This window comes from Hipposideros armiger, unplaced genomic scaffold (assembly GCF_001890085.2).
Source record: "Hipposideros armiger isolate ML-2016 unplaced genomic scaffold, ASM189008v1 scaffold_282, whole genome shotgun sequence".
NCBI lineage: Eukaryota > Metazoa > Chordata > Mammalia > Chiroptera > Hipposideridae > Hipposideros > Hipposideros armiger.
The window spans coordinates 364,602-392,468 of record NW_017731632.1 but is presented as its reverse complement, the minus strand read 5'-3'; the positions used below and the strand labels follow the sequence as shown (position 1 = coordinate 392,468).

Here is a 27,867-nt window from a genome sequence, read left to right as displayed (position 1 = left end):
AATGGAGATTGTTGCTTGCCAAGCTGGCACATCAAGACAGACCATGTCAGAAGGGGCATTTGAGATCTTGCTTCCCAGCACATGTCATCAGTTTGTTTTTTTTTTTATTAAAAAAAAAAAAAAAAAGAAACCCAGCGTATATTCACAGTGCTGTCTTTTCCATTAACTGGGTGCCTGCCATATGGTATCCGGAAGCCCAGAACTTAAGTTTAAAGGCTTTTTAGGCAAACAGTGTGCTGGTGAACCGTCATGGTGAGTGCAGTGCCCTTGAACATTGACCGTGACGCTGTCTCTGACTGGGCAGTCAGCCTGCTGGCCTTAGCCCCTGGGCTGGACCTGTGAAGGGTATAGAATGAAGTGTGAGGCTGGGTTCCTGTCCACAGGACTTTGTCTTGGAGTACTTTTAATGTGCTCAGTAAATCAACTTCCTTTGGTCTTCATTTCCTCGCTTCTCTCCTCAGCTCCATCGGCTTTAGCTTCACTGCTCTCCTAAGGTCCCTACTTGCAAAACCCGGAGGCTTCATGGAGGTATTCTCGTGCTTGAGTCTCAGTGTCTGTTGACATTGTTGAGTAGCGTCTTCTTGAAATCCTGGTATCTAGGCTTTTGTGATATCTCTCCTGGTTTTCTTTTTCTTTTCCACTTCTTCTTCCTTGCTTCCCCTTTATAGATGTTTAGCTATCTGAGGCTTCCTCTGTGTTCTGGCCTGTGTCCACTCGTTCACCTGTTCTGGTGGTGTCCACTAGAGGGGACCTGATGCCTGTGGGGATGACCCCCGTCCCTTAGGCATCACCAACAGTGACTTCCTAGGAGCGCTGCACTCACGTTTCCAATTGCCTTGCAGGCATTTCTGCGGTGCTGCTGTCTTGAGCTGCTCAAGCTGTTTTTTTAGCCCAGTTTGGGGGCCACATTCCATGGCTGAAAATATAAGACAGAGAGCATTATGGGTGTGTGTTCTACTATGTTGTTAATTAACCCTTTCAAAAACTGGCTTCCCCCCTCATAGCTGTTAGTTTCCCAAAGAGGAGCTGCAGACGCTTGATCAGTAGAGCTGCTCTCTGGTTCTTAGGGAACCAAGTTGATTCCATAAGGCAGAGAATTGGAAACAGTATGAGGTCAGTGAAGAAGCTTAACTAACATTTTTTTTTTCTGTCATCTCCACAATTAGGCCGACTATGAAGTGGCCACTGATGAAGACCGAAGAGCTTGTGGACAGCTGGTCCTAGACACATTCTTCAGTAATAAGGTGTGTTTTCTCCTTTGGATATAAAGATTTGTGAATAAGTTACCTAAATAAGTGGTGTGCACAGACGTTTTTACCTAATTGGATAAGAAATAATAAGCATGTTCAAATCTTTAGTTTTTTTTGTTTTTTTTTTTAAAGATTTTATTGGGGAATTTGGGGAGGGAACAGCCTTGGGGAATCAGGGAAGGGGAACAGACAAGTTGCTGTCCTTTTGTTCTTTAGTCTAGTTGTGGAAGACGTCGCTTCACTGGCCCATGTTGGTATTGTGATCATTGCACTCTTCCCAGCTGAGGCAGATTGGTCACCTGCCATTGGATGGCTGCTCATGGTGGCTCACAGCAGCAGGGGCTGCAGCCTACGCCGTTGCTGGTGACTCACGGCAGCCCAGCTCCAGGTTTAGCTGTTGTTCACCATCTTAGCTATAGAGGGCAATGTCACTGGCCCATGTGGGATCCGACCTGGCAGCCCTACTGCTCAGAGCTCGTGCTCCCAAGCCAACTCTTAACCAACAAGCCACTAGGCTGGCCCCAAATCTTTGGTTTCTTATAAATGTTCCTCTTCTGCATTTTCTTTTGATTCGGTGAGGAAATTAACAATTGATTCTCTTAGAAAATTGATTCAAAGAATTTAAAAGTTTCTATGTTTTCTCAAACAGAATATAGAATTAGAGAATTTTATTTGCCTCTCTTGGACTGAAAATAACATTTATCTCCTGAAAGCTTTTTTTTTTTTAAAATAATTTTTTTAACTTTATTGGGGAACAGTGTGTTTTTCCCAAGACCCATCAGCTCCAAGTCAAGTTGTTGCTCTTCAGTGTTAGTTGTGGAGGGCGCAGCTCAGTTTCAAGTTCAGTTGCCGTTTTCAATCTAGTTGCTGGGAGGTGCAGCCCACCATCGCATGTGGGAGTCAAATTGGAAACCCTGTTGCTCAGCGCACACTCTCTAACCAACTGAGCCACTCAGCTGTCCACTGGTAGCTCAGCTGAAGTTGTCGTCTTCAATCTAGTTGCAGGGGGTGCAGCTCACTGTCACGTCCTGCGTGGCAAGGGCAAATGGGTCTCGAGAGGAGTGATGCAGATTGAATAAAGTCAAAGAGACAAAAGTAAGATAAGAGCGAGACCAAGGGACTCAGCCAGAGAAGACTGAGCCCCGAATCCGGTCAGCGCATGGCTTTTATTGAGAATCTTCAAAGAAGTAAAACTGCTGTCAATCAATTAGCAACCGTGTGTGATTTGTGTGCCTTCGGGCCTCTTTCCATTAACATATCCCATTGTGTTCCAACAAATGCTATGCCTTCACACATGCGGCCACATAGCCCCAGAACACTTGTTACTGTGTCCTCCCAGGGGAGATAACTATTATCATTCCAATAGGTCCCAGTCACCTGAGACACCCCCCCAGAGAGAGCTTTACCAGCCTGGTCATACCTAGACACTCCCTCATAACTAATAGGGTTAGAGGCTAATGCAGGGGGGGTGGTATTGGAATCGGTTGTAAGGCAACAGCTCACTGACCCATGTGGGAATTGAACCAGCAACCCTGTTGCTCAGAGCTCATGTTCTAACCAAATGAGCCACCTGACAGCCCCTCCTGAAAGCTTTTTGATTCACTAGGTTCTTGCAGTTTAGTATGTCCCTGAAATTAGAGCTGTAACCTGCTGCCCTTCTGACCCTCTCTTTGTAGGCCATTAGGAGCCCAAGCCTGGGCAGGTCCCTCTGTTACAGGGTTGGAGGAGAACAGTAATGACCGTGATAGCTAACATTTAGTGAATGCTGCTCTAAGCCTTATGCATCTAATTATTTAATGTGCACAATAAGCCTATGAAGTAGGCACATTATTACATTGATTTTCATATGATAAAATTGAAAATCAGAGTGGTGACATGACTTACCAAAGGTTACATAGCTAGTCAGTCATGGAGCCAGGAATTAAATATGTAGAGATTGGAGTTGGAGAATAGTGTGAGAATGAGGCCAAAATATTCCGATTTTGAGCCTCACTAACTAAAGATGCTAGTGCCATCAAGTAGGGGAAACTCATTGGTGCAGAAGATGGAGTGCCAGAGGGGAAGGCCGGTGCACTGTGGGCACAAAGATGTACGCGTGGCCAGTGGGCAGCAGAGATAGGACAGACCCACAGAGGTCTGACTCCAAAGCTTGTGTCTGCCCCAGCCCCAGCCTCAGTACCATAGCTCAGAGATCGCTCTTTTCAGGCACAGCTGTTACAGCATCTGCATCATTTGTAGGACACTGATTGGGAAGAGTAGAAGAGACGTTTCATTTATCTAGTTTTTTAAATCTTTTTTGTTAACTCCTTTTTTCCTTCTCTCATAACAAGGAAGGTTGCCAAGCAGAAAGACATAATTTAAAGAGTACTCATGGTGGAAGCAGCAATGCAGCAGGAGAAGGGAGGGGCAGACAGCCATCTGTGACTCAGTAATGGGGAGAGATGTTCGTGTGCTGCCTGAAGATGGTGCAGCTTGAAAGCTTTTTTTTTTACTTTTATTACCAGCAATTGGGGAAACTACACTTGTGCTTTACTTAAGAAAAAATAATAATGGGTCAAATCATCATTGTAGTTTTTCTTTTTCTTGTCTCTTCTTAAAAAAAAAATGTGTCTTTTGCATATTGAAAAGGGAACGCCTTTACTCAAATTTCAACAATCCAGCATACCTTAAAGCATGTAAAAGTAAGGTCAGATTGTGTGTGTTCAATCTTGCATTTTTTAATTCTTTTAAAAGGGTAAAGCCTTTTATCCTCAGTCATTCTTAGGTTTCTTTTCAGGATTCCCAAATACTAAAATTCAGCCAAAAGTGGTTTACATTAAAAAAAAAAAATCATGACCAAAACCAAGTATAATTTATCCCGGGAATGCAAAGTTGGTCCAACATCTGATAATCAATTCATATAATACATCCTATTAATAAAGGCAAAAAAAACAACCCACCACATGATCATCTTATTAGAGGTAGGAAAAGCATATGACAAAATGCAAAGACTTTCGTAATAAAAGCACCGAACAAATTAGGAATGGAATGGAACTTAATCAACCTGATAAAAGATGTAAGTGAAACACTCACAGCTGACGTCATACTTAAATGTGAAAGGTCGGGTGATTTCATCTTAAGATCAGAAACAAGACAAGGCTGTTTGCTCTCGTCACTTCTGTTTGGCATTTGTACTGGAAATTCTAGCCAGGGAATTAGGCAAGAAAAATAAATAAAAGCTATCCAGGTTGAGAAGGAAGAAGTAGAGCCGTCTATTTGCAGATGACATGATGTTGTTGTCTTAGTTCATTTAGGAGGCTGTAACAAAAGGTCACAGTCTTAGTAGCTTATAGACAACAGACATTTATTGCTCTCAGTTCTGCAGGCTGGTGGCCTTAAGATCAGGGTGCCAACACAGTTGCCTTCTGGCAAGGTGCCCTTCCTGGTTCACAGCTGGCAGCTTCCTGCTGTGTGCTCACATGGGGAAAGAGGCTAGGGAGCTCTGTGGAGCCTCTTTATGGGCACTAGTCCCATTCTGGGGCTCCATCCTCATGAGCTGAGCACCTCCCAGAGCCCCTGTATCCTAATATTGTCACTTTGGGGGCAGGATTTAAACATACAAATTTGGGTGGGAGACACATTCGGACCATAGCACTTGTGTATAGAGAGTCCTAAAGTATCCACACATACATTGGGGGAAGAAACTGCTAGAGCTAATAAGGCTGCAGGTCCTAGATCACTACCGAAACTTCAGTAGTATTTCTATATGCTAGCACTTAAAGTCCAAAAATGAAATTAAGAAAGCAGTTCCGCTACAGAAGCATCATAAAATCATTGGGAGTAAATATAACAAAAGAAGTGCAAGACTTATGTATACTGAAAAACTTCAGAACACTATTGAAAGAAATTAAGTAAGTGGAAAGACATCGTGTGTTCATGGATTAGAGAGCTTAATATTGTTAAGATGACTACTCCCCAAATTGATGTAGAGAGTCATTAGAATCCCTAGCAAAATCCTAGCCCCGCTTTTTGCAGAAATTAACATGCTGATCTTAGAATTCACGTGCACACTCAAGGGACCAGAATAGTCATAATGACCTTGAAATAAAACAAAGTCGGAGGACTTATACCTCTCAATTTCAAAACTTACTACAAAACTACAGTAATTGAGACAGTATGGTGCTGGCATAAGGGCAGTTGTACAGATCAATGGAATAGAGAGTGCAGAAACAAATTCACACATTTAGAATCAAGTGACTTACAACAAAGGTGCCAGGACAACTCAGTGGAGAACAAGTAGCCTTTCCATATACGGTGCTGGGACAACTGGGTACCCACACGCAAAGAATGAAGTTGGACCTTACGCCATCTACAAAGAATAATTTCAGATGGGTTAAATAGTTAAATATGTACAAACCAAAGCTGTAAAACTCTTAGAGGAAATCTCTAATGTGTAAAACTTAGGTGTAGAACTTTTTTTTTTTTTTTAAGATTTTATTGGGGAATTGGGGAAGGGGAACAGACAAGTTGCTGTCCTTTTGTTCTTCAACCTAGTTGTGGAGGATGTTGCTTCACTGGCTCATGTTGGTATTATCATTGAGCTCTCCCCGAATGAGGCAGATCGGTCGCCGGCCTCTGGAAGGCCGCTCACACTGGCTCTTGGCAGCTCATACTGGCTGCTGGCCACTTACGGTAGCTTATGGCAGCCCACTGCAGCAGGGGCTGCAGCCTACCGCTTCGCTGGCGACTCAAAGCAGCTCAGCTCCAGGTCGAGCTGTTGTTCACCATTTTAGCTGTAGAGGGCAGTGTCACTGGCCCATGTGGGATCTGAACCGGGGCTCTGCTGCTCAGAGCTGGCGTCCCAAGCCAGCTCTTAACCAACGCGCCACTCAGCTGGCCCCTTAGGTGTAGAACTCTTAAGTGTAAATCTTTGTGACCTTGGTTTAGACAGTGGTTCCTTAGATATGACATCAAAGGTTCAGCAACAAAAGAAAAAATAGATAATTGGCTTTCATCAAAATTAAAAACTTTGTGCTTTAAAGCACACTATAAAGAAAATGAAAAGACAGCTTACAGTGTGGGAGAAAACATCTGTGAGCCCAACATCTGGCTTGGGTCTAGAATCCAGGATATACGAAGAATTCTTACCATTCAGTGGTAAAAAGACAGTCCGATTTTTATTTTATTTTTTAAAATTTTTATTTATTTATTTTTATTGGGGAATTGGGGGAAGGGGAACAGACAAGTTGTTATCCTTTTGTTCTTCAGTCTAGTTGTGGAGGACGTTGTTTCACTGCCATGTTGGTATCATCATTGTGCTCTTCCCGGGCGAGGCAGATCAGTTGCCGGCCTCCGGACGGCTACTCACGACGGCTCTTGGCAGCTCACATTGGCTGTCGGCCGCTCACGCTGGCTGCTGGCCACACACGGTAGCTTATGGCAGCCCACTGCAGCCTCACTGCAGCCTACGCCATTGCCGGCGACTCACAGCAGCCCAACTCTAGGTCGAGCTGTTGTTCACCATTTTAGCTGTAGAGGACAGTGTCACTGGCCCTCATGTGGGATCTAAACCGGGGCCCTGCTACTCAGCCGGCGTCCCAAGACAGCTCTTAACCAACGTGCCACTTGGCCGGCCCCGTGTTGGCATTTTTAACTGTAAAAAAATATATAACATAACATTTGTCATCTTAACCATTTGTAGGTGTCCAGCTTAGCAGCACTAAATCCATTCACATTCACATTATTATTATTATAATTTTTTTTTAGCTGAGCCATCCTGTCACCTGTTGGCAGCTCAGCGGCTGTTCAGCTCGGGCCGGGACTCGAACTGCTGTTGCTCAGAGCTCAAACTCTTGAGCGAGCTCTTAACCAACTGAGCCACTCGGCCGGCCCTCACATTATTATATATCTGTCCCTGCTGTCATCTCCAGAACTTTTTCATGTTGCAAAGCGGAAACACTGTCCCCATGAAACAACAGCTCGCCATCCCCCACCCCAGTCCCTGGCACCCACCCTTCTCTCTGTCTCTGCATCTATGTGCCCTGGGACATTATATAAGTGGAATCATGCAGAATTTGTCCTCTCATGTCTGGCTTAATTCATGTGGCATATTATCCTCCAGGTCCATCCTTGTGGTAGCAGTTGTCAGGATTTCCTTCCTTCAGGCTGAATAATATATTCCGTTGAATGGATGGACCACATTTCGTTTCTCCATTCATCTGATGATGGGCACTTGGGCTGCTCCTTTGGCTGTTGTGAATTGTGCTGCTGTGAACTTGGGGCTACGGTATCTCTTGGAGACCCTGTTTCCCAAGATGTACACAGGGAGAGGTAGACAACACTCTGAACCCCGGAAAATGACACGGGGCAGAGTTAGGTGGGACTTTGACTTGCTATTTCATGCACTTTATGTTTCGTTTTTTTCCAATAAGCATTAGGTGGCGTTCACAGTTGGTAAACTACGAAATCACTAACTGTTACGTATTTGGTTTGTGCTGCATTCAGACTTCGGCGGTTCCTTTACCAGAAGTGCCTCCACGTGTGCTGAGAGAATGTCGACTGAGGCTGGAGGAGGAGGACCCTCCCAAAGAAGCCTTTGCAGTTTGCACGAGGTGAGTGGTGGGCCCAGCCCTGCGGGCGTACGGCCCAGACATTTGTGATATAACTGGAAAAAGGCATAAGCACCGGCCATGTATTTGATCTGAAATAATTTTACTGTTATGATTAAGGTTTAATTATAGATGCATTCGAAGGAATTTTAGATTAGAAAGAAAAACAACTGGATAATTGTTTGATGATAATTGTTTAAATAATGTTAATTATTGAAACTATAACATGATACCTGTGGGTTTATTCCTATGTCTTTTCCACAACAAATAGAGGTGATTTTGAATTTTACTGAGAAAGTAAATTAAAACTAGTTAGTGTTTTGGGCCGGCCGAGTGGTGCATTGGTTAAGAGTTGGCTTGGGACACCAGCTCTGAGCAGCAGGGCCCCGGTTCGGATTCCACATGAGGGCCGGTGACACTGCGCCCTCTACAGCTAAGATGGTGAACAACAGCTCAACCTGGAGCTAGGCTGCCGTGAGTCGCCGGCGACGGTGTAGGCTGCAATGGGGCTGCAGTGGGCTGCCATAAACTACTGTTAGTGGCTAGCAGCCTGTGTGAGCTGCCGTGAGTGGCCGTCCAATGGCCGGTGACCGATCTGCCTCAGCCAGGAAGAGCATAATGATCACAATACCAACATGGGCCAGTGAAGCGATGTCCTCCACAACTAGACTGGAGAACAAAAGGACAGCAACTTGTCTGTTCCCCTTCCCCGATTCCCCAACATTGTTCCCCTCCCTCAACTCCCCAATAAAAAATCTTTTTAAAAACCCCCAAAAAACTCCACTTTTTAGTGTTTCTTTTTTGATTGCTACTAATTATAAGCAATATTTTGTTGTTGTTATTGTTATTGCTTTTACTATGTATGTTAAATGATCCCCTTTCTGGTGTGTGGCCTGGGTGGGGCCTGCAGGGGCTTCTCAGCAGAGAGTTCTTTTTTTTTTTTTAAAGATTTTATTGGGGAATTGGGAGAGGGGAACAGTGTTGGGGAATTGGGGAAGGGGACCGGCCAAGTTGTTCTTCAATCTTTGTTGTGGATGGCGCCAGTTGCCATCTGGCTTCCTGTTGGCAGCTCGTGGCCTCTAAGCTCAAGGTGCTGTGTTCAATCTTAGTTGCAGGTGGGCATAGCCACCATCCCATGTGGGAGTCGAACCAGCAGCCTTGTTGTTAAGAGTGCACGCTGTAGCTACTGAGCCATCCGGATGGCAGTTCAGCTCAAGGTGCCGAATTCAGTCTTAGTTGTGGGTGAACATAGCCCATTGTTGAACAGGCAATCTTGTTGTTACACCCGCTGCGCCATCCTGCCACCTGTTGGCAGCTCAGCGACGGCTTAGCTCGGGCGCAGTGTCACTGGCCCATGTGGGAATCGAACTGGCGGCCCTGTTGCTCAGAGCTCGTGCTCTTAAGCCAGCTCTCAACCAACCGAGCCACTTGGCCGGCCCTCAGCAGAGAGTTCTTATCAGGGGCCTTTCCAAGTCAGAACAGTGGCCTTCTCTAAGGAGAGGCAGATCAGGAGCAGTCATTACACATCCCCAGGTGACACCCAGGATGGCTCCCATTGTAGACAGCTTGGCGGGCTCCTGGCCCCCTGTGCTTATGCCTAGTTTCTTAGAGCCAGGCATTTGCTGACACTTCTTTTCTCCTGACCTTTGCCACACAGAAAGTTCTCAGTCAGAACACGTTGGCTAAATTCAGCTTCCTTAGGTACACAGGAAGAAAGAACGGTTTCTGAAGTGATCAGTCCTTTATATGGTTTTGCAAGACGTCGGTGTCACTTATTCACTCATTCAGCTGAGACCCACCCTTTGTCAGGAGCTGTATCATCCTGAGGCTACCACAACAAGGCTCCGCAAACTAGGCCGCGTAAAACCACAGGAGTACATGATCTCACCGTCCTGGCACCTGGAAGTCTGAAGTCAAGGTGTCAGCGGGTCCTGCTCTCACAGACCTCCAGGAGGGGAGCCTTCCTGCCTCTTCCAGGTCCTCGTGGTGGCTGCTTTTCCTCAGTGGTCCTTGGCTTGTAGCTGCAGCGTTTCAGTCTGCATCTGTCACATGGCCATCTGTGTGTCTCTATCTCTGTTTCCTCCTCCTCTTACAGAGACACTGGTCATATCGGAGTGAGGGCCACCCTGCTCCACATGACCCCATCTTAACCAGTTCCATCTGCAGCGACCTTGTTCCAGTACGGTCTCATTTACAGGTGCACGGCTAGGCCTTTGCATCTCTTTGGGGAATGCATTTCAACCCATAATAGTTTCCTTCTGTGAGTTGAGTTTATAGCAGAGAACCAAACAAAATGAAACCCTGTTGCTTGAGTTTACATTTTTACATGCCTTAAGAAAATATAGTCCAGAGCCTTGGTGTATTACTCTTTTTGGAAAACATGAAGCACCTACTATGTGCCTGTCATTGACCTAGGTTCTGGGAATAAAGTGATAAGCAACAGTGACTTGGCCCCTTACCCCTAGGGAACTTATAACCATGTGGAGTGGCAGAGAAATCTGTATTCATTTCCTGTCGGCTGCTGTAAGACTGTTACAAACACGGTGGTCTAAAGCATCACACATTTCCTTTCCTACAGTTCTGGAGGTCAGAAGTCTGAAGACTGTGTCCCTGGGCAGAAACCTGGGTGTCAGCGGGGCTGCGCTCCCCTTGACGCTCTGGGGGAGAATCCACTTCCTGCCTTTGCAGCTTCCAGAGCTGTGTTGCTTGGCTCATGGCCCCTTCCTCCATCTTCAGAGCCAGGAGTGTAGCACCTTCCAATCACCTCTGCTTCTGTCTTTCCGTAGCCTTTTGTTACGCAGTGTGTGTTCACATCTCCCTCTGCCTCGCTCTCATAAGGACACTGGTGATGGCATTCAGGGCCCCTCTGGATAACCCAGGATCGTCCCCCCTCTCCAGACCCTGAATTCAGCCACACCCAGTGGGAGAAATCGGATTGCCAGGACCGGTCCCACTCACGAGTAATGGGAGTCTTCTCATGCAGACAGGCCTGTGCCTCTCGACACTGGGCTGTAGGTTCCTCCTTGTTCAGGGTTCAGGTTTCTAGCAGTTGATGTCATTTAACTTACCTAATAATTGCACCTTGTTTTTTCATAATCTTTCCTTTCACCCGAAGAGCATCTTTTCTCTTTTTACAATTACTGTATGCTCCCCCATTTTAGCCTTAGGATTAAAAAAAAAATTTTTTATTGGGGAACGGCTGTGGTCATCGGTTACACATTGTTTTGATGCTACAATGGCATAGTTGACTCTTTTAGGGAGGGCGCAGCTCACAGTGGCCCATGCGAGGATCGAACTGGCAACCCTGGTGTGTTATCAGCAACACGCTTTAACCAACTGAGCCAACTAACCCGTCACCGCCACAGAACACGTTTTTCCTCCAGCATCCAGCACAGTGCTTGCATCTACTCAGTAGATATTTATTAACAGTCCCTATCTATGCCCCAAGTAAGCATTTTATTACTTCTATAATAAAATTATGAATAAATAAAGCCTAAGAGACATGGCTAATTGCATAAAATTGCTCCAAGAAATGTGTAGCGTAAAATAATTTATTAGGTGCTTTATTTTCAGTGTCAAAAAAAGGTTGTGTCATGTATTAACATTTTCTACCTTATTACTGTTATCATTTAGACATTCACTCCAGTTTTGTTTACAAAATGTTTGCATTCCCTCCTGAAATATACATCCCTGTGCACATGTATGCAGGTGCACACACACTTTGAATATACTTTAAACTATTGTCTTTTTACTTATTGATTGTTTTTATCAAGTAATTATTTCTCTGATATCCATATACATAAAAAGAACCTCTGACTCTGGGAGGGTAAATTGATTGCTTTCTTTTGAATTCTTGCCTTCCTATTTTCACTGATAGTATTAGAAACCACGTGGAATGCTATGATTGTAAAGCTCATTACTCTGGATTATGTATGATTAGCTTTCCCATATCAAGTGCACTAACACAGAGCTGTTTTCATGTTGAAATGCAACACAGGTATATGATTGCATAAATCTTTTTCTAGAGCTGTCCATAGCTACTTAAGTGGAGAACCATTTGAAGACTACCAAGAAAGCCCATATTTTGCTCGATTTTTACAGTGGAAATGGCTGGAAAGGTATGTCCTAACTTAAAGTGCAATGAAAATGAGTAGTAACTTCTCCTAATGCATACTCATCGATGTATACTTTCCCGTCTTTCAAAATACTATTGGCAATCTTGTGTTGTATTTGGTGTTTTTGTACAGAAATTATTAATATATATTATTCAGTTTATTCTCATTCAGTTGACTCTGTTCTGTTTTTTTAAAATGGCTGTCAGTCCCGTTGGTGCAGTAGTTAGGAAATAAAACATATCCTAGATTCACAGAAATATCTTCCAATGCAGTGTTTGTGTCTTGGTCTCAACCTCTGCTCACGTGGCGCTAGCTGTGTGGCCTCAGGCAAGTGACAGTCTTTATGAGCTTCAGGTCCTTGTTCGTAGAATAGAGGTACTTACAGTCCACTCTCCTGTACTGTAGGGTCGCCTGAGAAATGTGTATGAAATGCTCAGGTTGTGTCGGCTGCCATCAGTGTTGTTGTTATTACAATTATTGTTGATCGATCAGATTTCCAGTTCTAGTTCATACGTGTGTTTTTGACATGTTGGGTAGTCTCCTTTGAGGTCTTGCTTTCAAAGCACAGAGCGCTGTAGCTCTGCAGATACGTCCTTTTCCTCAGTAGCTTTCTGACAGGCCTAAGAGGAGCTCCTGAGAGCACATATGTGTCTCCCAGTGTGGGTTAGCTGTGCATGTGTCTTTTGTAGGTAAAGGTAACTGGACCGTTTTGCACCTATTTTCAGTATTTTTGCTCAATCTTAGCAGTTCCGTGGGCTCATTTCTCTCAGTGCAACTGAGGGCTGTCCACTAGAGGGAGCCACAGTCCCTGAGCGCGGGCACCCTAGGCCTGGCTCTCCCCTTGATCCATGCGGTTCCATGAAAAAGGCTAGGACAACAGCTAGGCAGGCTTTTCTCTTTTAAAGTAACAATGTGATGTGAGGCCTGAAACTTTTTTTTTTTCATTAGGCAACCAGTAACAAAGAAAACATTCAGACATTACAGAGTTCTAGGAAAAGGCGGATTTGGAGAGGTAAGTAATATGTGACGACTTCTGAGCAGTGCTTCTAGAGCTGTAGGCAGCAAGGTAATTGAAAGACATTATTGCTCCCAGTACATTCATTTCCTTACTGTGTGTTTGGGGAATAATTTTGGCCAAACATGAGAATTAACATTGAACTTTGAGCAAAAGGCACTTTGCTACAAGCTTTCAAAAAATTAGGAGATCTAGAAAAAAAAAATTCACTATCTTTGTGATTTTACCTTTGACTTCATATTTCTTAAAGAACTTGTTTTCCCACATTTGATGTTCAAGCTCAGTTTGTCCTGATTGAAAAGATTATTCTGTTTTTATACTGTGGAATTCCTGTTTACTGTATTTCCATAATTTAGGACTAGCCTAAAAGTTCGTGTAGTACAGAGTATCTTATTAAATATGCTTATTTAACTCAGCTCTGTTTGGACAAATATGGACCTCACACCTATAGCAAAAGGTGTTAGGAAATGTATTAAATTTGGGAATATCCTGAGGAAACTACCAGCAAATTCATGAGCGGCAGTGTTTAAATAGGACTGCTCTCCTAGATAAAGACCCCTGTAGGAGGTGGACAGACTCCCGCTTCTGTTTCGGTGATTTAAAGAGGTGTGAACTGCATTGGGAATTATCTGGAGTGATCGTAGTCATCCCAGCATTAGTAAGTCCCCAGGGGCAGCAGAGCCAGATGGGAACCGAAACTGGATGTGTGGTCAGAAGAGGTTGCCCTGCCTGCATGTGTCTGCATCACACATGCTCCCAAATTCCAAGTAAAAGCCAAAGCCACGTGAAGCCCCTTCCCGTGAACTGGAGTGCCAACCCAGGAGGCAGCACACTACAGATGTAACAGAGGAGAACTGGTGTACGTTCGCTGTTTGGTGGAGTAAGAAATCAGTCCACATGGCCATTGCTTGAGAACAGTCAGCATGTTGTACCTCAGGTATGCTCTGGGTACCTTTAGAACGTCTGGCATAATCCAGCCAAGTCCTCGTTGTGACCCCTTCATAACAGACGTTTCTATGAAAAATCCGTCCTGGGTCTGAACACCTCCTAGGGCAGGAAAGTTATTTGCCCTCTTCTCTTCCTACTATTCTGCCTTTCATGATTTCCAAGTACAAAACTCAGAGGAAAAGAGGTTTTAAGCCTGTGGGTCCTGTGTTTACATAAGAATGAAGTTCTATCACAGTCACATGTAAGTTTTCCAAGTGAGTTTAGTAAGAACCTTTTGGCAAATGTTAACTGTTGTGAAACACTTGGTGTGTTTATGATTTTACAGGTTACTTTTTAGCACATTTACTTGTGTTTCCAAATGATTGTGTGGACGAGTAAACGGTGTTTTTTCACAGATGGCCTGCATGTACTGTCCACTGTATCAAGGCCCAGAGGGTCCATTCTCATTCAGGATGCCTGTTAGGGAGAGCCTAGACCCTCAGGCACAGCCTCGGGGCCCTGCAAAACCACATTCCACAGTGCATGTACCTTTTCCAAATGCTAACACCTCCTCTGGTGGCTTTGAAAGGGCCTAGGCTTTATCTGATTTTGTCAACAGTAGTGCTTTAAATCCAAAATAGATTTGTAGGGTCCTGAGGCGGGTGCAGTGGAGAGGGGGTTGGGTAGGCCTCTGCTTGCATTGTGTTAGAGGCAACATAGCGTAGTGGAGAGAGCGCACCCCTAAGAGTTGGGCAGATCTGAGGTCAGATTCCTGTTCTGTCACTTGCAGGTGTGTGACCTCCGCCTCCTGGGCTGCTGGTGTCCCGCTGATAGTGCAGTGCCTGGCACCCAGCCCCTTGTCCCTTCTCTTCCTTTGACTTGGCAGTTCCACTTAAAAGATTTTCTCTTAATGATAAAGAGCTAGGCAAAAATTTATGTGCCAAGACTGATGGTAGGAAAATGATCAAATTTTGGAATAGTCATATGTTGGGAAAACATTTAATGATGAGAAAATAGTCATACTATAAGATGAAATAAGGAGGTTATAAAATACTACCTGTTCTATAACATAAGCCCAGTTTTCCCCTAAAAGCTAGAGAGGGTTGGGGGGACAAGGCTATATTCTTGTATGAACAGGTGCAAAGGGTAATTAGAAGCTCTACAGCAAAATATCAATGATCGTTACTTAGAATCTCGAGTGAGTTTTATCATTGTCCTTGTTAATACTTAAAATATTTTCCACAGTGAGCTTTATATTTTACCATTGGGATTATCTTATTGATGGGTAAAATTCTGTCATATCTTGTATTTGCTTTTAAAGTAATCCTCTGTGTGGTGTGTGTGTATGTGTGGCATGTGGAGTAGCTATGTGTGGTGTGTACGTGTGTGTATGTGTGTGAGGCTGGAGCAGATGTGCATGGGATGTGGGGGTGGTGTGTGTGTGTGTGTGTGTGTGTGTGTGTGTGTGTGTGTGTGTGGTGCAGAGTAGATGTGGCTGGGGTGTGTGTAAGCGTGTGTGTGTAGTGGGTGGGAGTCAGAGGAAACAAGACAGCCATATGTCTGTAGTCCGGAAGCTGGGGGGACCGGTGCCTGGGGCCTCATTGCACTGTTCTCTCCATTTTTCTATGTTTGAATTTTTTCATCATATAAATGTAAGTAATATATAAATATTACTTTAACACTAAATGGAATAAATGTATGCAAGTCTACGAATTCTATGAAATATATTTCCTTATATTCTTGAACTTTAAAAAAAAAATCATAAATCTGGTTTCCAAAAGTTTGCTCTTATACAAAAAGGAAAAAGACATAGGGAGACATATTTAGATTAAACAGAGGCACCATGGTCGGTATGAACAAGTTCCATTTGCCCACTGTCTCAGAGTTTAGAAAGCACAGTGTCGTCACTGGGTTGTCCCAGCGCCCTTGCGTAGATGAGGAAGCTGGAAGGGAAGGAAGAGGCGGCTGGCGCGGCCTCGGCGCGGCAGGGTCTGCTGCTGCTCTTGCCCGGGGGGTTGTCATGAAAGAAACCATTTTCTTTTTGTAGCCTAAGAAATGTCAGGGATATATAAACCTTTTTGTTTTCTTTTTTAAAACTAGGTTTATGCCTGTCAAGTGAGAGCTACAGGGAAAATGTATGCCTGCAAAAAGCTAGAAAAAAAGAGAATAAAGAGGAGGAAAGGTGAAGCTATGGCTCTAAATGAGAAACGACTCCTAGAAAAAGTGCACAGTAGATTTGTAGTAAGTATGTCCTTTTTGTCCTCCCTGTGGTGGCCACATAAGTAGCACTTTCCTCAGCCGGCCTGCTGCCCTTGCCCCTTCGGTCCAGCTGTGGAGCCGCGTGATGCGGCTCAGGGATAGGTGCCGGGAGCCTCTTTGTTTCAGTAACTGCCCTCTTTTTCCTTCATTCTTACTGGACACAAACAAAACAGTGACAATCCCGCTTGAACTTGTGATTTGTGCCAAACCCTCTGCACTCCCCCACACCTACATGCGTGGCGTTGCTGGCCAGGTGCCCTCTCCCTGGGCTGGTGGCAGCCAGAGCCTCCTGCAGCGCAGTGTCAGCCTCCAGCGGAGTGCTCTGGCTGGTGGGGCACTGACCCGTAAGCTGGAAGACGCTTCTCTAGCCCTCAGTCAGTTTCCGTCTTCGTCCTCTTTCTGATGTGGCCCTCAGGTAGCATAGCCCGATCCAATGAAGCCTCAGACCCCACCTTCACTGTTGCAGGTCAAGATTGACCATCTGGGGTTTGGGCTGAGTTTTCAAGACCCATTCCAGGCCCTAGACCAGGCATTAATGTGTGCTTTTCATCTCCAAACCTAGCTTCTCGCCAGCTAATTACACATTTCCTGTAGCACCTACTGCATGATGAAGGTCTAGGTGAAGGTAGAGAGTGAAAGATAATTTGTAGAATGATTTGTTGTATTCAATGACTTCTGCCAGGTTATTTATTTCTCATTTCTGAGGCCAGCTGCTTTGTACTCGGGGTCAGATGTTCCAAAACAGTGTACCGCCTGCATCTAAATTTAACAGCGAGAGTTTAGGTGTGTAGTATGTCAGTTTGACATGTGCTACATGGAAATCTTTAATAAAATGGGCTTGTCTTGGAGTTGCTTTACATATATTTGTGTAACTACCTTGAAATACAGAAATCCACAATCTAGCTTTATGAAAGGGACATAAATAGTAACAGTTTATTTAAATAAAATGTTTTGGTTTCTATATTCTTGACTGCTCCCAAGGAACCTAGAAATACTTTCCTTCACCTTGATGCTGTTTTTCCCCTGCTTACTATTTGGCCAGTGGGTCCTGACCTGTACCTGGGTCATCATGTTCATCAACTCCTCATCCCACTGCAACCTGACCCACAGCATGACTGTGTGTTGACGGTCCAAGTTATTAAACACAATGCCGTCACAGACAAGTAGAAAATGAAATTTTTTAATTGATACCAATTACAATAACATCTAGAAACATAATCTAGGCAAAAACCGAATGAAAGTATGCAAGACTTCCCCACTGAGAACTCTAAACACCATTACAAGAAGTGACAGAAACCTAAGTAAATAGAGGGAACCATGTTACGGGTTAGAAGATAAGCTGTGGCCATGTCAGCTCTGCCCCAAAGTGATGTGTAGACTAAACGAATTAAGTGCAGTCCCAATCAGAATTCTAGCCGTGTGTGCGTGTGTGAGAACTGACGTACAAACCAATAGGGAAGTAGACATAAACGTTGACTAGGCACTTGGTATAAGAGGTTCCAGATGGATAACAAGTGTATGAAAACATAGGAGAAGGGTCTCCTGTGTTTGCATGTTGGAGGAGTGCACCTGCGGACCCAGGAGAAGACAGGTGCTATGCCTGATGGCATTGACTGACAACATGAGACCTGGAGAGGGCCCTGCTGGCGGGAGCATTCTGGGAGCACAGAGTAGCTGTGCTTGATGACGGTGACAAGAGCGTGGCTCTGAGGAGTCACGGTCCCAAGGTCTGGGAAGTGTTGTCACCGACCCACTTAGATAGACACCGCCAGTCTGTCCCTCAAGGGAACTGCCATGAGAGCCTCCACAGGCCCAGGTCCCAGAGCCCATGGCGTGGGGTGCCAGTCCTTGGGCGCAGGGCGTCCATCACACACCTGCCCGTGAGCAGGGACGCGGGTCCTCAGTGAGCGAGCGGGCCTGTCTGTCTTGTGCCGTCCTCTAGGTGAGTTTATGCTACACCTACGAAACCAGGGACGCGCTGTGCTTGGTGCTGACTATCATGAACGGGGGGGACTTGAAGTTCCACATCCACAGCCTGGGAAGCCCCGGCCTGGACGAGCAGAGAGCTGTGTTCTACGCTGCCGAGCTGTGCTGCGGCCTGGAGGACCTGCAGAGGGAGCGGATCGTGTACAGGTAAGAGCCCATGTCTCCTGGGCCTGTGGGAGCCAGCCTGGGCCAGGGGCAGCTTGCTCACGCTGCAGGAGGCATGGCCGTAAGAGGCGGGTCCTGGGGCTCCTTTCAGTCCTCTTTAATCTCTAATGAGTAGCTTTGTTTGTTCAGTTGAGCAAATGTTACAGGCAGTGCTACTCACAGAAGCATGAGGACCCATTTCTGAGATTCTTAGACGTTTGACACTAAGGACAGCATAACAATTAAATGTCTTAAAGTTTTAATATTTTTGCATCTTAAATTCAGCGAAGAAAGTTAATTTAATAGTTAGAACTAGTTTTTTGTGATTGGTGTATTTAGTTGGAAGGGAAGTGGCCCCCACCGTCCTCTAGGTGCTGGGCCCTGGGCCCTGCCATTCTTCTCCGGCCCACAGACCGCTCTCCCCAGGCATCGCCAGCTGTTCCCTTTGTCCTAAAACCCCGGGGTTCTGTGTTTCCCTTGTCCTCATCCTCCCCATCCAGTCGGCCACCAAATCGCTCCTGGATATTTCCCCACTCACTATTCTCTAGGATCACCAGCTTAGTTCAGGTCTTCTATAGGCCACTTTGTAGACAGAAACTTGAAATGGTCTCCCTAACGCCAGCTTGGCCACTCCCTCCTCCGTGAGAGTGACAGTAGTGGCTTTCTTAGTGCAGATCTGATGCTGTCCCGTCATCCCCAGTGTGGAACCCTGCATAACGCCATCCCCCACTGACCTCTCTGCCCCCGTGTCTTGCTGCTTTCTAGGTGGGCGCCCTCTCTTCTTGTCATGTGCACGTATTTGCAGCTCCCAGCATCTCTGGTGTCCTCATACCTTTTCCCCTTTGCACGTGTGGTTCCTCAATTGATGCCTTTCCTTGCTGCCCCTCTTCCTTCCCTCTGAAACTCCGCTTCTTGTCCCAGAGTGGGCATGGCGATGTCCCCGCCCGACTGCACGGAGGCGTGCTGCCCCTTCGGCACTCGCACAGAACTCGTGTTGTCCCACTCTAGGGCTGGTCATGCTGGCCTGGAAGCTTCTCAGGAGGCCGTTATCTCATCCATTCCTATCCTGATGGACTCGGACTTTTCTTTGTCTCACTGGCCCGCAGCTGTGTTCCAAATCTCTTGAGGACCGGGTTCAGGCTTGGCTGTGGCGCTGACATGGCCCCACCTTGAGTTGAGCAAGGGGTGGATTGCTGCCCTGGGAACGATTCCTCTAGAGACAGAGGTGGTTGTCTGAATGGAGAGTGCCTTGTCACCATACTTACAGGGTGACTGATGATGCTGAAGTGTGGGACAAGCCTGGGAGAGCTTTGATTCTGGTTTTCCTCCTGGAGGAAATTACAGCTTCACACAGTTAAGCACAGTGAAGCCCCGTCTGCTTGCTCCTGGTGTCCTGGTGTCTTACTGGGTTGGTCGGAAGATTCTCATTTGCCCATCCTTTCACCTCGGGCTCCCACTTTGGCCTCAGGCTGAGCAGGTGAAGGTTTGGGTTGGCCTGCACACAGTGAGGACTGGACCACGTCTGTCTCATTCACCCCGCTGTCCACAACACCTGCCACCAGGAGGCGCCCACTAGGTGTTTGCTGAATGAGTGACCGATGGCTTTCAGCCACTAAAGGTGCATCCTCCTTTAATCTAAGCACTTGTTAAAGCACCACTTGCGTTTTTCAAAGGAAAAGTGTTGTGTCCTCTGTCTTCTTTTCAGAGATTGCCACTTAACAAGTATTATCAGACCAGGTGTTGGAAAGATAATTTTTCTTTTTGTAGAGAGACAATGCTAATAAAAATGCTTTACTATTTCACCTGTTCAAGGTCAGAGGGAGGAGGCATTCAGGTGGTGCTTTAAGCAGTCCTTAGGGGACAGATGTCACCAGGTGGAACTGAGAGCCCTGGCGCTGCCCCCGCCCCCCGCCCCCCTCCAGAGTGCCTGCGGAGTGGAGCTGGCCTCCCGGTGCCGTGCGGTCAGGAGTCTAGCAAAGGGGTGCCTGCGGTCTGCAAGCAGTTAAACATCATGGGCTCCCAGAAATTCCCTCCAGGATTAGTGCTTTAAGTTGGGCCCAGGCCTGGTCAAGGAAGGCTTCCTGGAGTTGCTGGAACCTCGGTTGCACTTGGGAAGGTGGCTAAGATCCAAGCAGGGGGAGAGGTGGTTCTTCCAGGGGAGCTGTGTGCTGTGTTGTGTCCTGGAGAAGGTGAGCAGAGGAGCAGAAGGAAGAACGAGCCCGAGCTGACTTTCTGTTGCCAGCCGGCCCCATGCCTGTTTCATGTTATTTGGAGAACAGGTTTTAAGAAGTCAGCAGAGAGCCATCGCATCCTAGAGGGCCCGCTGTAGTCCCCTGCTGATGGTTCAGGTAAATGCCTGAAACAACATGATGACAGACCACAGAACGAGGCTCAGGAGCACTTGTGGAGCCAGGCAGCTGCCCAGACAGCACTTAAGGCAGCAGACAGCGGGAGGCCCAGGGAGCGGGGTCTCACCCAGTGGAGTCTCACACGTTGTTAGTGCCACGGTCGTGTGGTTTTAGGGTTCTGGTAGGTCGTCACTCCCTTAGGTACCTAGATCTACCTGTAACCAGCTTTGTCTGAAATACTAAGTGAAAAAAAGCAAGTGAATGAAGTAAAGTGTGCGTGTGGGGAGAGAATCTTGAGAGAAGAAAAGTATACTTTTCAGTGCAAAACCATTACTTATTCAGTAAGTCCAACCTTTTTCAATGAAAACAAAACAACAGTACTAAAATGTGTGTGTGTATGTACGTGCGTGCATGTGCATGTCTGTGTACATGTGTGCCTGTGTGCATACACGTGCACGTGTGTACATGCGTACATGTGCGCACACATGATCGTGTGAGTGTGCACATGTGTGTGCGTGTGCACGTGTGCGCGCGCGCGCGTGTGTGCGTGTGTGTGCATGCACACACACACATTTTAAGGCCAGCCAAGTGCTTTCACTCTCAAACTCTTACATGACATTTCAATTGCCTGTTTTTATGCAAAAGTCTAAAAGGAAACTGTTGCCTTTGGGGTTTTGACTGTCTTAAAAATTAACTTAGGAATGTAGTCTTTGTAAAATCAGATGAACTAAAACGCTCTTAGCTGGGAGCAGACTCAATGAGTGCTCTAATGCCACTGTCTGGAATACTGACATGGGAATAGCCAGTTCCTTATTAAGTGGCATGTGCGTCTCTGGGCAGTATTTTCTTTTCAAGTAAAAGCTTTCCCCAGACTAGCCTGCAGCCTCAGGGAGGTCCTGGCTGGCCAGGAAAACAAGGTTCTTCCATGTTCATCCGCCTCTCTGGGGATGCTGTATTTTGCTTTCTATTGTTTTGATAGTGTAATTTCTTATAAATTACCAGAGTTATTTTTCATAACAACGTACAATATGTATGCACATGGATATGGCTAAAAACGATGAAAATTTTAAAGAGTTGGCTTTTAAAAAGGTTTTCAGTTTCACCACTATGGAAAACAGTATGGAGTTTTCTCAAAAAATTAAAAATAGAGCTACCATACGACCCAGCAGTCCACTTTTGGGTATGTGTCTAAGGGAAATATGCAGAGTGTTGAAGAAATTATCTGTACCCCCACATTCACTGCAGCATTATTCACAAGAGCCAAGACATGAAACAACCTGAGTGTCTGTCAGCGGATGAATGGATAAAGAAGAGGTGGCGTGTACATATGCACATACTCGAGTATTACTCAGCCATGAGAACAAAGGCAGTCCTGCCATTTGCAACAACGTGGGTGAACCTTGAGGTCATCAGACACAGAAAGACAAATTCTACGTGACATCACTATTATGTGGGATCTAAAACAACAGTCAAACTTATAGAAACAGTGTAGAGAAGTGAGTGCCAGGGGCTCGGGGGTGGGGGAAATGGAGAGAGGCTGGTCAAAGGGTACAAACCTTCAGCTGTAGATGAGTAAGCGCTGAGGACCTCATGCATAACATGCTGACTGTAGCTGATATAATTGAAATTGACTATAGTTTTATAATTGAAATTTGCTAAGAGAATAAACTTAAGCGTTCTCACCAAAAAAATAAAATAAAATAAATGAATAGGTAATGGGTATGTTCCTTAACTAGCTAGAGGAAATCTTTCACAATTTTAAGAAAAAGAGTTTAATTTCACTGCATTTTCTAGCAATTTAAGAAACAATAAAAAAAGATAAAACAGATAATAAATGGGGGAGAGGCTGACGATGCCCATAGTGGCCTTGACCCAGTGACCCGTCTATCATGTTCCAAAAGGTCAGCTTCCACACTGTGTCAGTAACCATGTGTGTCATCTTCTACACTCCCCTCTAAAGAAGAGCTCACACTAGGCAAGTGGGACATCATTTTTCTGTCTCTATAGATGTCCTTTTTCCACACGTTACATATAAATGGGATCATGCAACATGTGGCCTTTTGCATCTGGCTTCTGTCCACTAGCATCATGTTTTTGAGGTTCATCCACATTTTAGCATTTACCAGCGCCTTCCTCTTCTTATGGCTGAGTGGTAGGCCATTATCTGGATGGACCACGTTTTATTTATCCATTTGCCAGTTGATGGGCGTTTTCGATTGTTTCCACTTTTTGGCTCACTCTTCATTGGTGAATTTTAAATATAAGAGTGGGAATTTAAAGCATGGGAAGAGAAAAAGCAAGTGACCCCAAAAGTCAACCAAGATCTCTAAACAAAGGGGTGAGGGGGTCGCCTGGCTCTTTATCTGTTCTTTGGTCGGCAGTGTGTTTATGTTTAGTGGGTCGTTTAAGATGTAACATTATGGGAGCCTGAGCTCCCGCCTCCTGCTCTCCTGGAGGAGGAGGACGCAGCCTGCTGCTTCAAGAGGGGCAGGCGTGTTTTGTGTAACGCCTTGTGGCATAAGTCTTTTGCAAACAGCATGTCCCTGGAGACTGCTGAGGTCACGACGCCACCATGTGTGGCTAGACATGGCAACCTCGGCACCGAGGAGCACCTGCTGCATTGTGCATGCCCCTGACTTCATTCCTGTGTATCACTGCATTGAAAGAAAACTACCCACTGTGACGTGAATCACAAAAAATGCTGAAAATAGATGCTAACATTTATTTATAGAATGCATGACATTTCAGAGTGCTTTGGCATACGTTGTCATTTCATCTTCCCCACTGTCATGTGAGGTGTCACATCCATTTACATATGAGATACTGCCCTGTTACCTCCCTGGTGAGTGATGGGCCAGCAAGGCCTTGCAATCTGTCCTCCATCCCTCGCTCTTTTCCCATGGGGGGGAGTGCGGGGGGAGGAACCTGCCCCTTTCCTTGGCAATTTTGTTGGATTGTTAGTTACATTTACCAAGAAATTTGACTTTTTAAAAAAAATTTTTTATTGGGGAACAGTGTGTTTTTCTGGGTCGCATCAGTTCCCAAGTCAAGTAGTTGTCGTAAATCTAGTTGTGGAAGGCGCAGCTTAGCTCAAATCCAGTCGCCGTTTTCAATCTAGTTGTAGGGGGCCCAGCCCACCATCCCATGCAGGAATTAAACCGGCAACCTTGTTGTTCAGAGCTGGCGCTCTAACCAACTGAACCACCTGGCTGCCTTTGACTTTTTTTTTTTTTTTTAAGATTTTTATTGGAGAATTGGGGGGAGGGGAACAGTGCTGGGGAATTGGGAGAAGGGGAACAGACAAGTTGCTGTCATTTTTGTTCTTCAATCTAGTTGTGGAGGATGTTGCTTCACTGGCCCAAGTTGGCACCGTCATTGCACTCTTCCCTGGTGAGGCAGATCAGTCGCCGGCTTCTGGATGGCCGCTCACAGCGGCTTGAGGGCCGCTCACGCTGGCTGCTGGCTACACACGGTAGCCCATGGCAACCCACTGCCACAGGGGCTGCAGCCTACGCCGTCGCCGGTGACTCATGGCAGCCCAGCTCCAGGTCGAGCTGTTGTTCAGCATCTTAGCTGTGGAGGGCAGTGTCACTGGCCCTCATGTGTGGGATCCGAACCGGGGCCCTCTGGCATCCCAAGTGAGTTCTTAACCATCGCGCCACTCGGCTGGCCCCTGCCTTTGACTTTTTTAATTAAACAAGTTGTGAGTCATGACATTTCCACCCGTCTGGAATGCCCTAGTTGGGAATAATTAAGAGAAGAGATCATTAGAAAGTTCCCTAAGGGAAAGGGATGTTTGGCTGTGCCTTGGGTCTCTCCTTCTAGTGAATGAATTGTGGATCAAGAAGCAAATGGCAGCTCCCCACTGTAAGGAGAGGGAGTTGGTGTGCAGGAGAATGTAGCGAGGGGACACTTGGACCTCTACTTGTTTCTGTAGTGCATTGCATCAGACAGGCCATTGGACAGTACAGATTATCGTTCTCACATTAGATTGATCAGTAGCTGAAAGGCTTATGCATTCATCCAGATGCATACATGCTGCATGCCGGAACACTTTAGGGAACAAATCCAGTTTTGAGGTCACTGTCCCCAGGAAGCTTGCAGCGTAGAGGGTAGAAGAGCCATGTGTAGGTGAACACGGAAGTGGAGGTGTCATTACCATTTACGGTAAGTGCTTCAAAGGATAATCTCTTGTTTTCCACCCTTTTGAAACGTGGAAGTTTAAAGTAGGAATGACTGATTTCAGTGTTTATAAGAGCTAATAATCTGTATATGACCCACATTCTTCTAGATTTAGAAGTTTATGGTTCTCTAAAAACGGGACTACCTAACAAACCCATTTCCTGGCCGCTGTCTTGGGCAAGTCAGCCTTTGTAGATGGGCCCCTGATTGACCAGACCTTAGAGTTTGCCCGGAGGCTAGTAAGCTATATTTTCTTGAAGAATGTTTAAGGGGACACTTGGGCATGAGCCAAAGTGACTTTTGCCTTTGTTGCCTTGGCCTGCCCCTCCCCCTGTGTTGGGGCTGTGGCTGGTGTATTAAATTAAGACTATGCAGATTATGACCTGCGAGTGAGGCCCACAGAGGTGGGCAGGCGCGCTCAGCGTCTGATCTCCCACTTTGGGGAAGTGAACACTGGGCCATTTTGATGGAAGGCACAGTTTCAGTACACCACACAAAGGAAGTAAAGATTGATTATGTACAGATCCCAGAAGGTGGGGGGGTGGGAGGGGCGGTCGAGCCAGGGGAAGGACAGCCATCTGTTCCAGGTGAGTGGAGACTGAGCAAGCTAGAGCACCTGTGGCTTACACATGGTGGGGGCGGAGGTCACTGGCTTTTCTCTGGCTCAGCTCTAAGTGGTCACTGTGGAAGGTGCTCTGGGCAGAGTGAAGTGGGGACAGGGCGGGAATCCTGTGCATAGGTCCTTGTCTCCTGTTCAGACTCTGAACAGCAGGTTCACGTGTCAAGGTTTGGGCAGAACTCAGAGGAGCAGTTTTCTCATTCCACCCCCACCAAGAACATGCTCCCGGTGGCTTTTGATTGTAGCGGGGCTGCTTTTCCAGACCATATTCTCTGTATTTTGGCCATACCAGCTCCAGTTGAACCAGAGTTCTGAAACGGTAGCTGTGGCCATGCCGGCCCCTGCGTTTCTCTCCACCTCACTCCACAGTGTGCCCAGCTGGCCGCGCACCCCTCCTGCTGCTGTGTGTGAGCTCAGCCCCAGCACAGGCTGCTGACTGGCAGGACCCCGTGGGGAGTGAGGTGGTGGTGGGCAGCAGAGAAGAGCAGGGCACTGGACGCAGGTGTGGACGGGGACGCGGGAGGAGCAGGTAGGCGGTGAGCCACGGGCCAGGCAGCCAGCACCTCGAGTCTCAGTCCCCAGGAATCATCTTGAGTTTGCTGTCTCGTGATAGTTCCCAACCTGGGAGCAGGCTGGGAAATGCCATCCGGGTGGGAGAGCGGGTTTTTATCAGAGGGAGGGGCACGAAGCCAGCAGAATGAGCTTCCGGCAGACCAGGACGTGGGGTAGGAGATGACTTAAACAGCGAGGGCACCACTCATTACATCCAAGTTCACCAGGTCAGCAGGACAGCGCGGGAGCGGGGTTGTCAAAGGTCAGAAGACACCCGGACTCCCTTTTGTCCTCAGCTTCTGTCAGACCCTCGTGTTTGTCTCCCTGGCTTAAGATTCGATCACCACTTTACAGCACAGAAGCAGCTGAAAGGTCATCCAGTAAACCAGGCCCCAGGCTGAGTGACCTGACAGAGATGAGGCAACGTCCAGTGCCCTCCACACAGCAGACACCCTGTGCCCAGCCTGGGACATGGTGCCCGAGAACCATTCCTCTGATGAAAACATGGAGAAGTCGTTTCTGAGGGGAGGTTCAAGAAATGTCACCAGTTGGTAGCCCGAAGCTGTGGCCCTCGGGTGCCAATACATACCTGGCGCACGGGGTGGGGTGCGGTGGGGGCAAGAGCAAGCACGGCTTTGGGATGTGTCCCGCTTGTCACTCAGCCTCGCCTCCGCATGGCCCCTTTGCTGCTCCGCGGAGATTCTGTGACAGTTACAGCACAAGTCCTGGCCTCATGAGCATTCGGTAAGTTAGCTGATGGATGTTATCACTGCTCCTGTTGTGTTGTGAGCTGCATACAGCGCGTCTCCCTTCAGAGCCAGCTGATGGCAGTGCACTGTGCCGGCTGGAGGTAGCACTGGAGGGACAGCCCCGCGCAGGGCTTCTCGTGCCCTTACAAGCCCTGGTGATTGGAGGACCGGGTACAGTGCAGGCTCATGTCATCAGGGGTCCCATGCACCCACAACTTGCATTCTACTCCGTTCTGCAGTGGTCCTGGCCTGCACTTAGACAGTGGGGGCTTGGGTTTGTTTTTTTTTTAATACAGAAAGAAAAATGAGAAACAAAAAAGCTCATCACCCAGATGGTGTAGGAGCATGTGCACGTGGCCAGAAAAATGCAACCCAGAAGCTGCCATTCCCATCCTCCTGCCACCGTCCCTCTCCCCATGGAGACCAGTGACAGCACGTGGGCATCTCCACTCATGTAGTCACATCTTCATGAGCTGCTTTTTGGCAGGGCGACCTCTCCCTGGGGGTGTGCTTTCTGACCAAGGAGGCTCTGCCCTGACGGCAGCCTGTGGGTGTGCTGTGGCCTGTCAGCTCTGGGGCTTTCCTGACATCACCTTCCTGCACACTTCTGCCCCCTCCTCCAGCCCCCCCATTGCAGGGTGTCGGCGCTCGGCTGGCTTCAGCTCCCTCCCTCTGTGGGTTCTGGTGATGTGACCACAGGTTGGGGGCGATGCTCAGGGAGACGGGACCATACTTGAAATCAGAGTGAAATATAAACCCTTGGAGAAATAATTTTTAAGGGAAAAAAACAAAGTAACTTGAGATATCACGCTTCAGATCATTTAGTCCCTGGTGAGTTACATATATTGGCAGTTTGTGGCATCCCTGTGCCTTCACAATGGACTGTGATACAGTCACTGCGTGGCCCAGGGAGTGCCGTGGGTGTCGGTCACGCTGCTCTACCGGGGAGGCACTAAGGCTCAGAGAGGTTAAGGTCACACAGCTGATGAAGGGTGGAGCCAGCATTTGAATCCTTGTCTGTCTGACCCTCAAAACTGAGTACTTCTAGTACAGGGACTTCGCAGTTGTTGCCGATTTAAAAAGGATGCTAATGAGAAGAGGATTTGAGGACTCTTTCCTGATCACTGGGCTACA

At 46.8% G+C, this 27,867-nt stretch overlaps 1 protein-coding gene across 12 annotated transcripts in view; it reads left to right on the top strand.

The window, feature by feature from the left end:
* The window catches only part of GRK4 (G protein-coupled receptor kinase 4), a 64,126-nt gene that overhangs the window by 20,456 nt on the left and 15,803 nt on the right, over positions 1-27,867 (top strand). For 11 of the 12 annotated variants that reach the window (XM_019657975.1, XM_019657982.1, XM_019657981.1 and 8 more), the window contains 6 exons: positions 1,167-1,244; positions 7,734-7,840; positions 11,863-11,955; positions 12,901-12,964; positions 15,995-16,135; positions 18,096-18,286. In XM_019657975.1, the coding sequence (XP_019513520.1) occupies positions 1,167-1,244; positions 7,734-7,840; positions 11,863-11,955; positions 12,901-12,964; positions 15,995-16,135; positions 18,096-18,286 (674 nt within the window). The remainder of the gene's footprint in view (positions 1-1,166; positions 1,245-7,733; positions 7,841-11,862; positions 11,956-12,900; positions 12,965-15,994; positions 16,136-18,095; positions 18,287-27,867) is intronic. The other variant, XM_019657979.1, reaches the window with a different exon arrangement.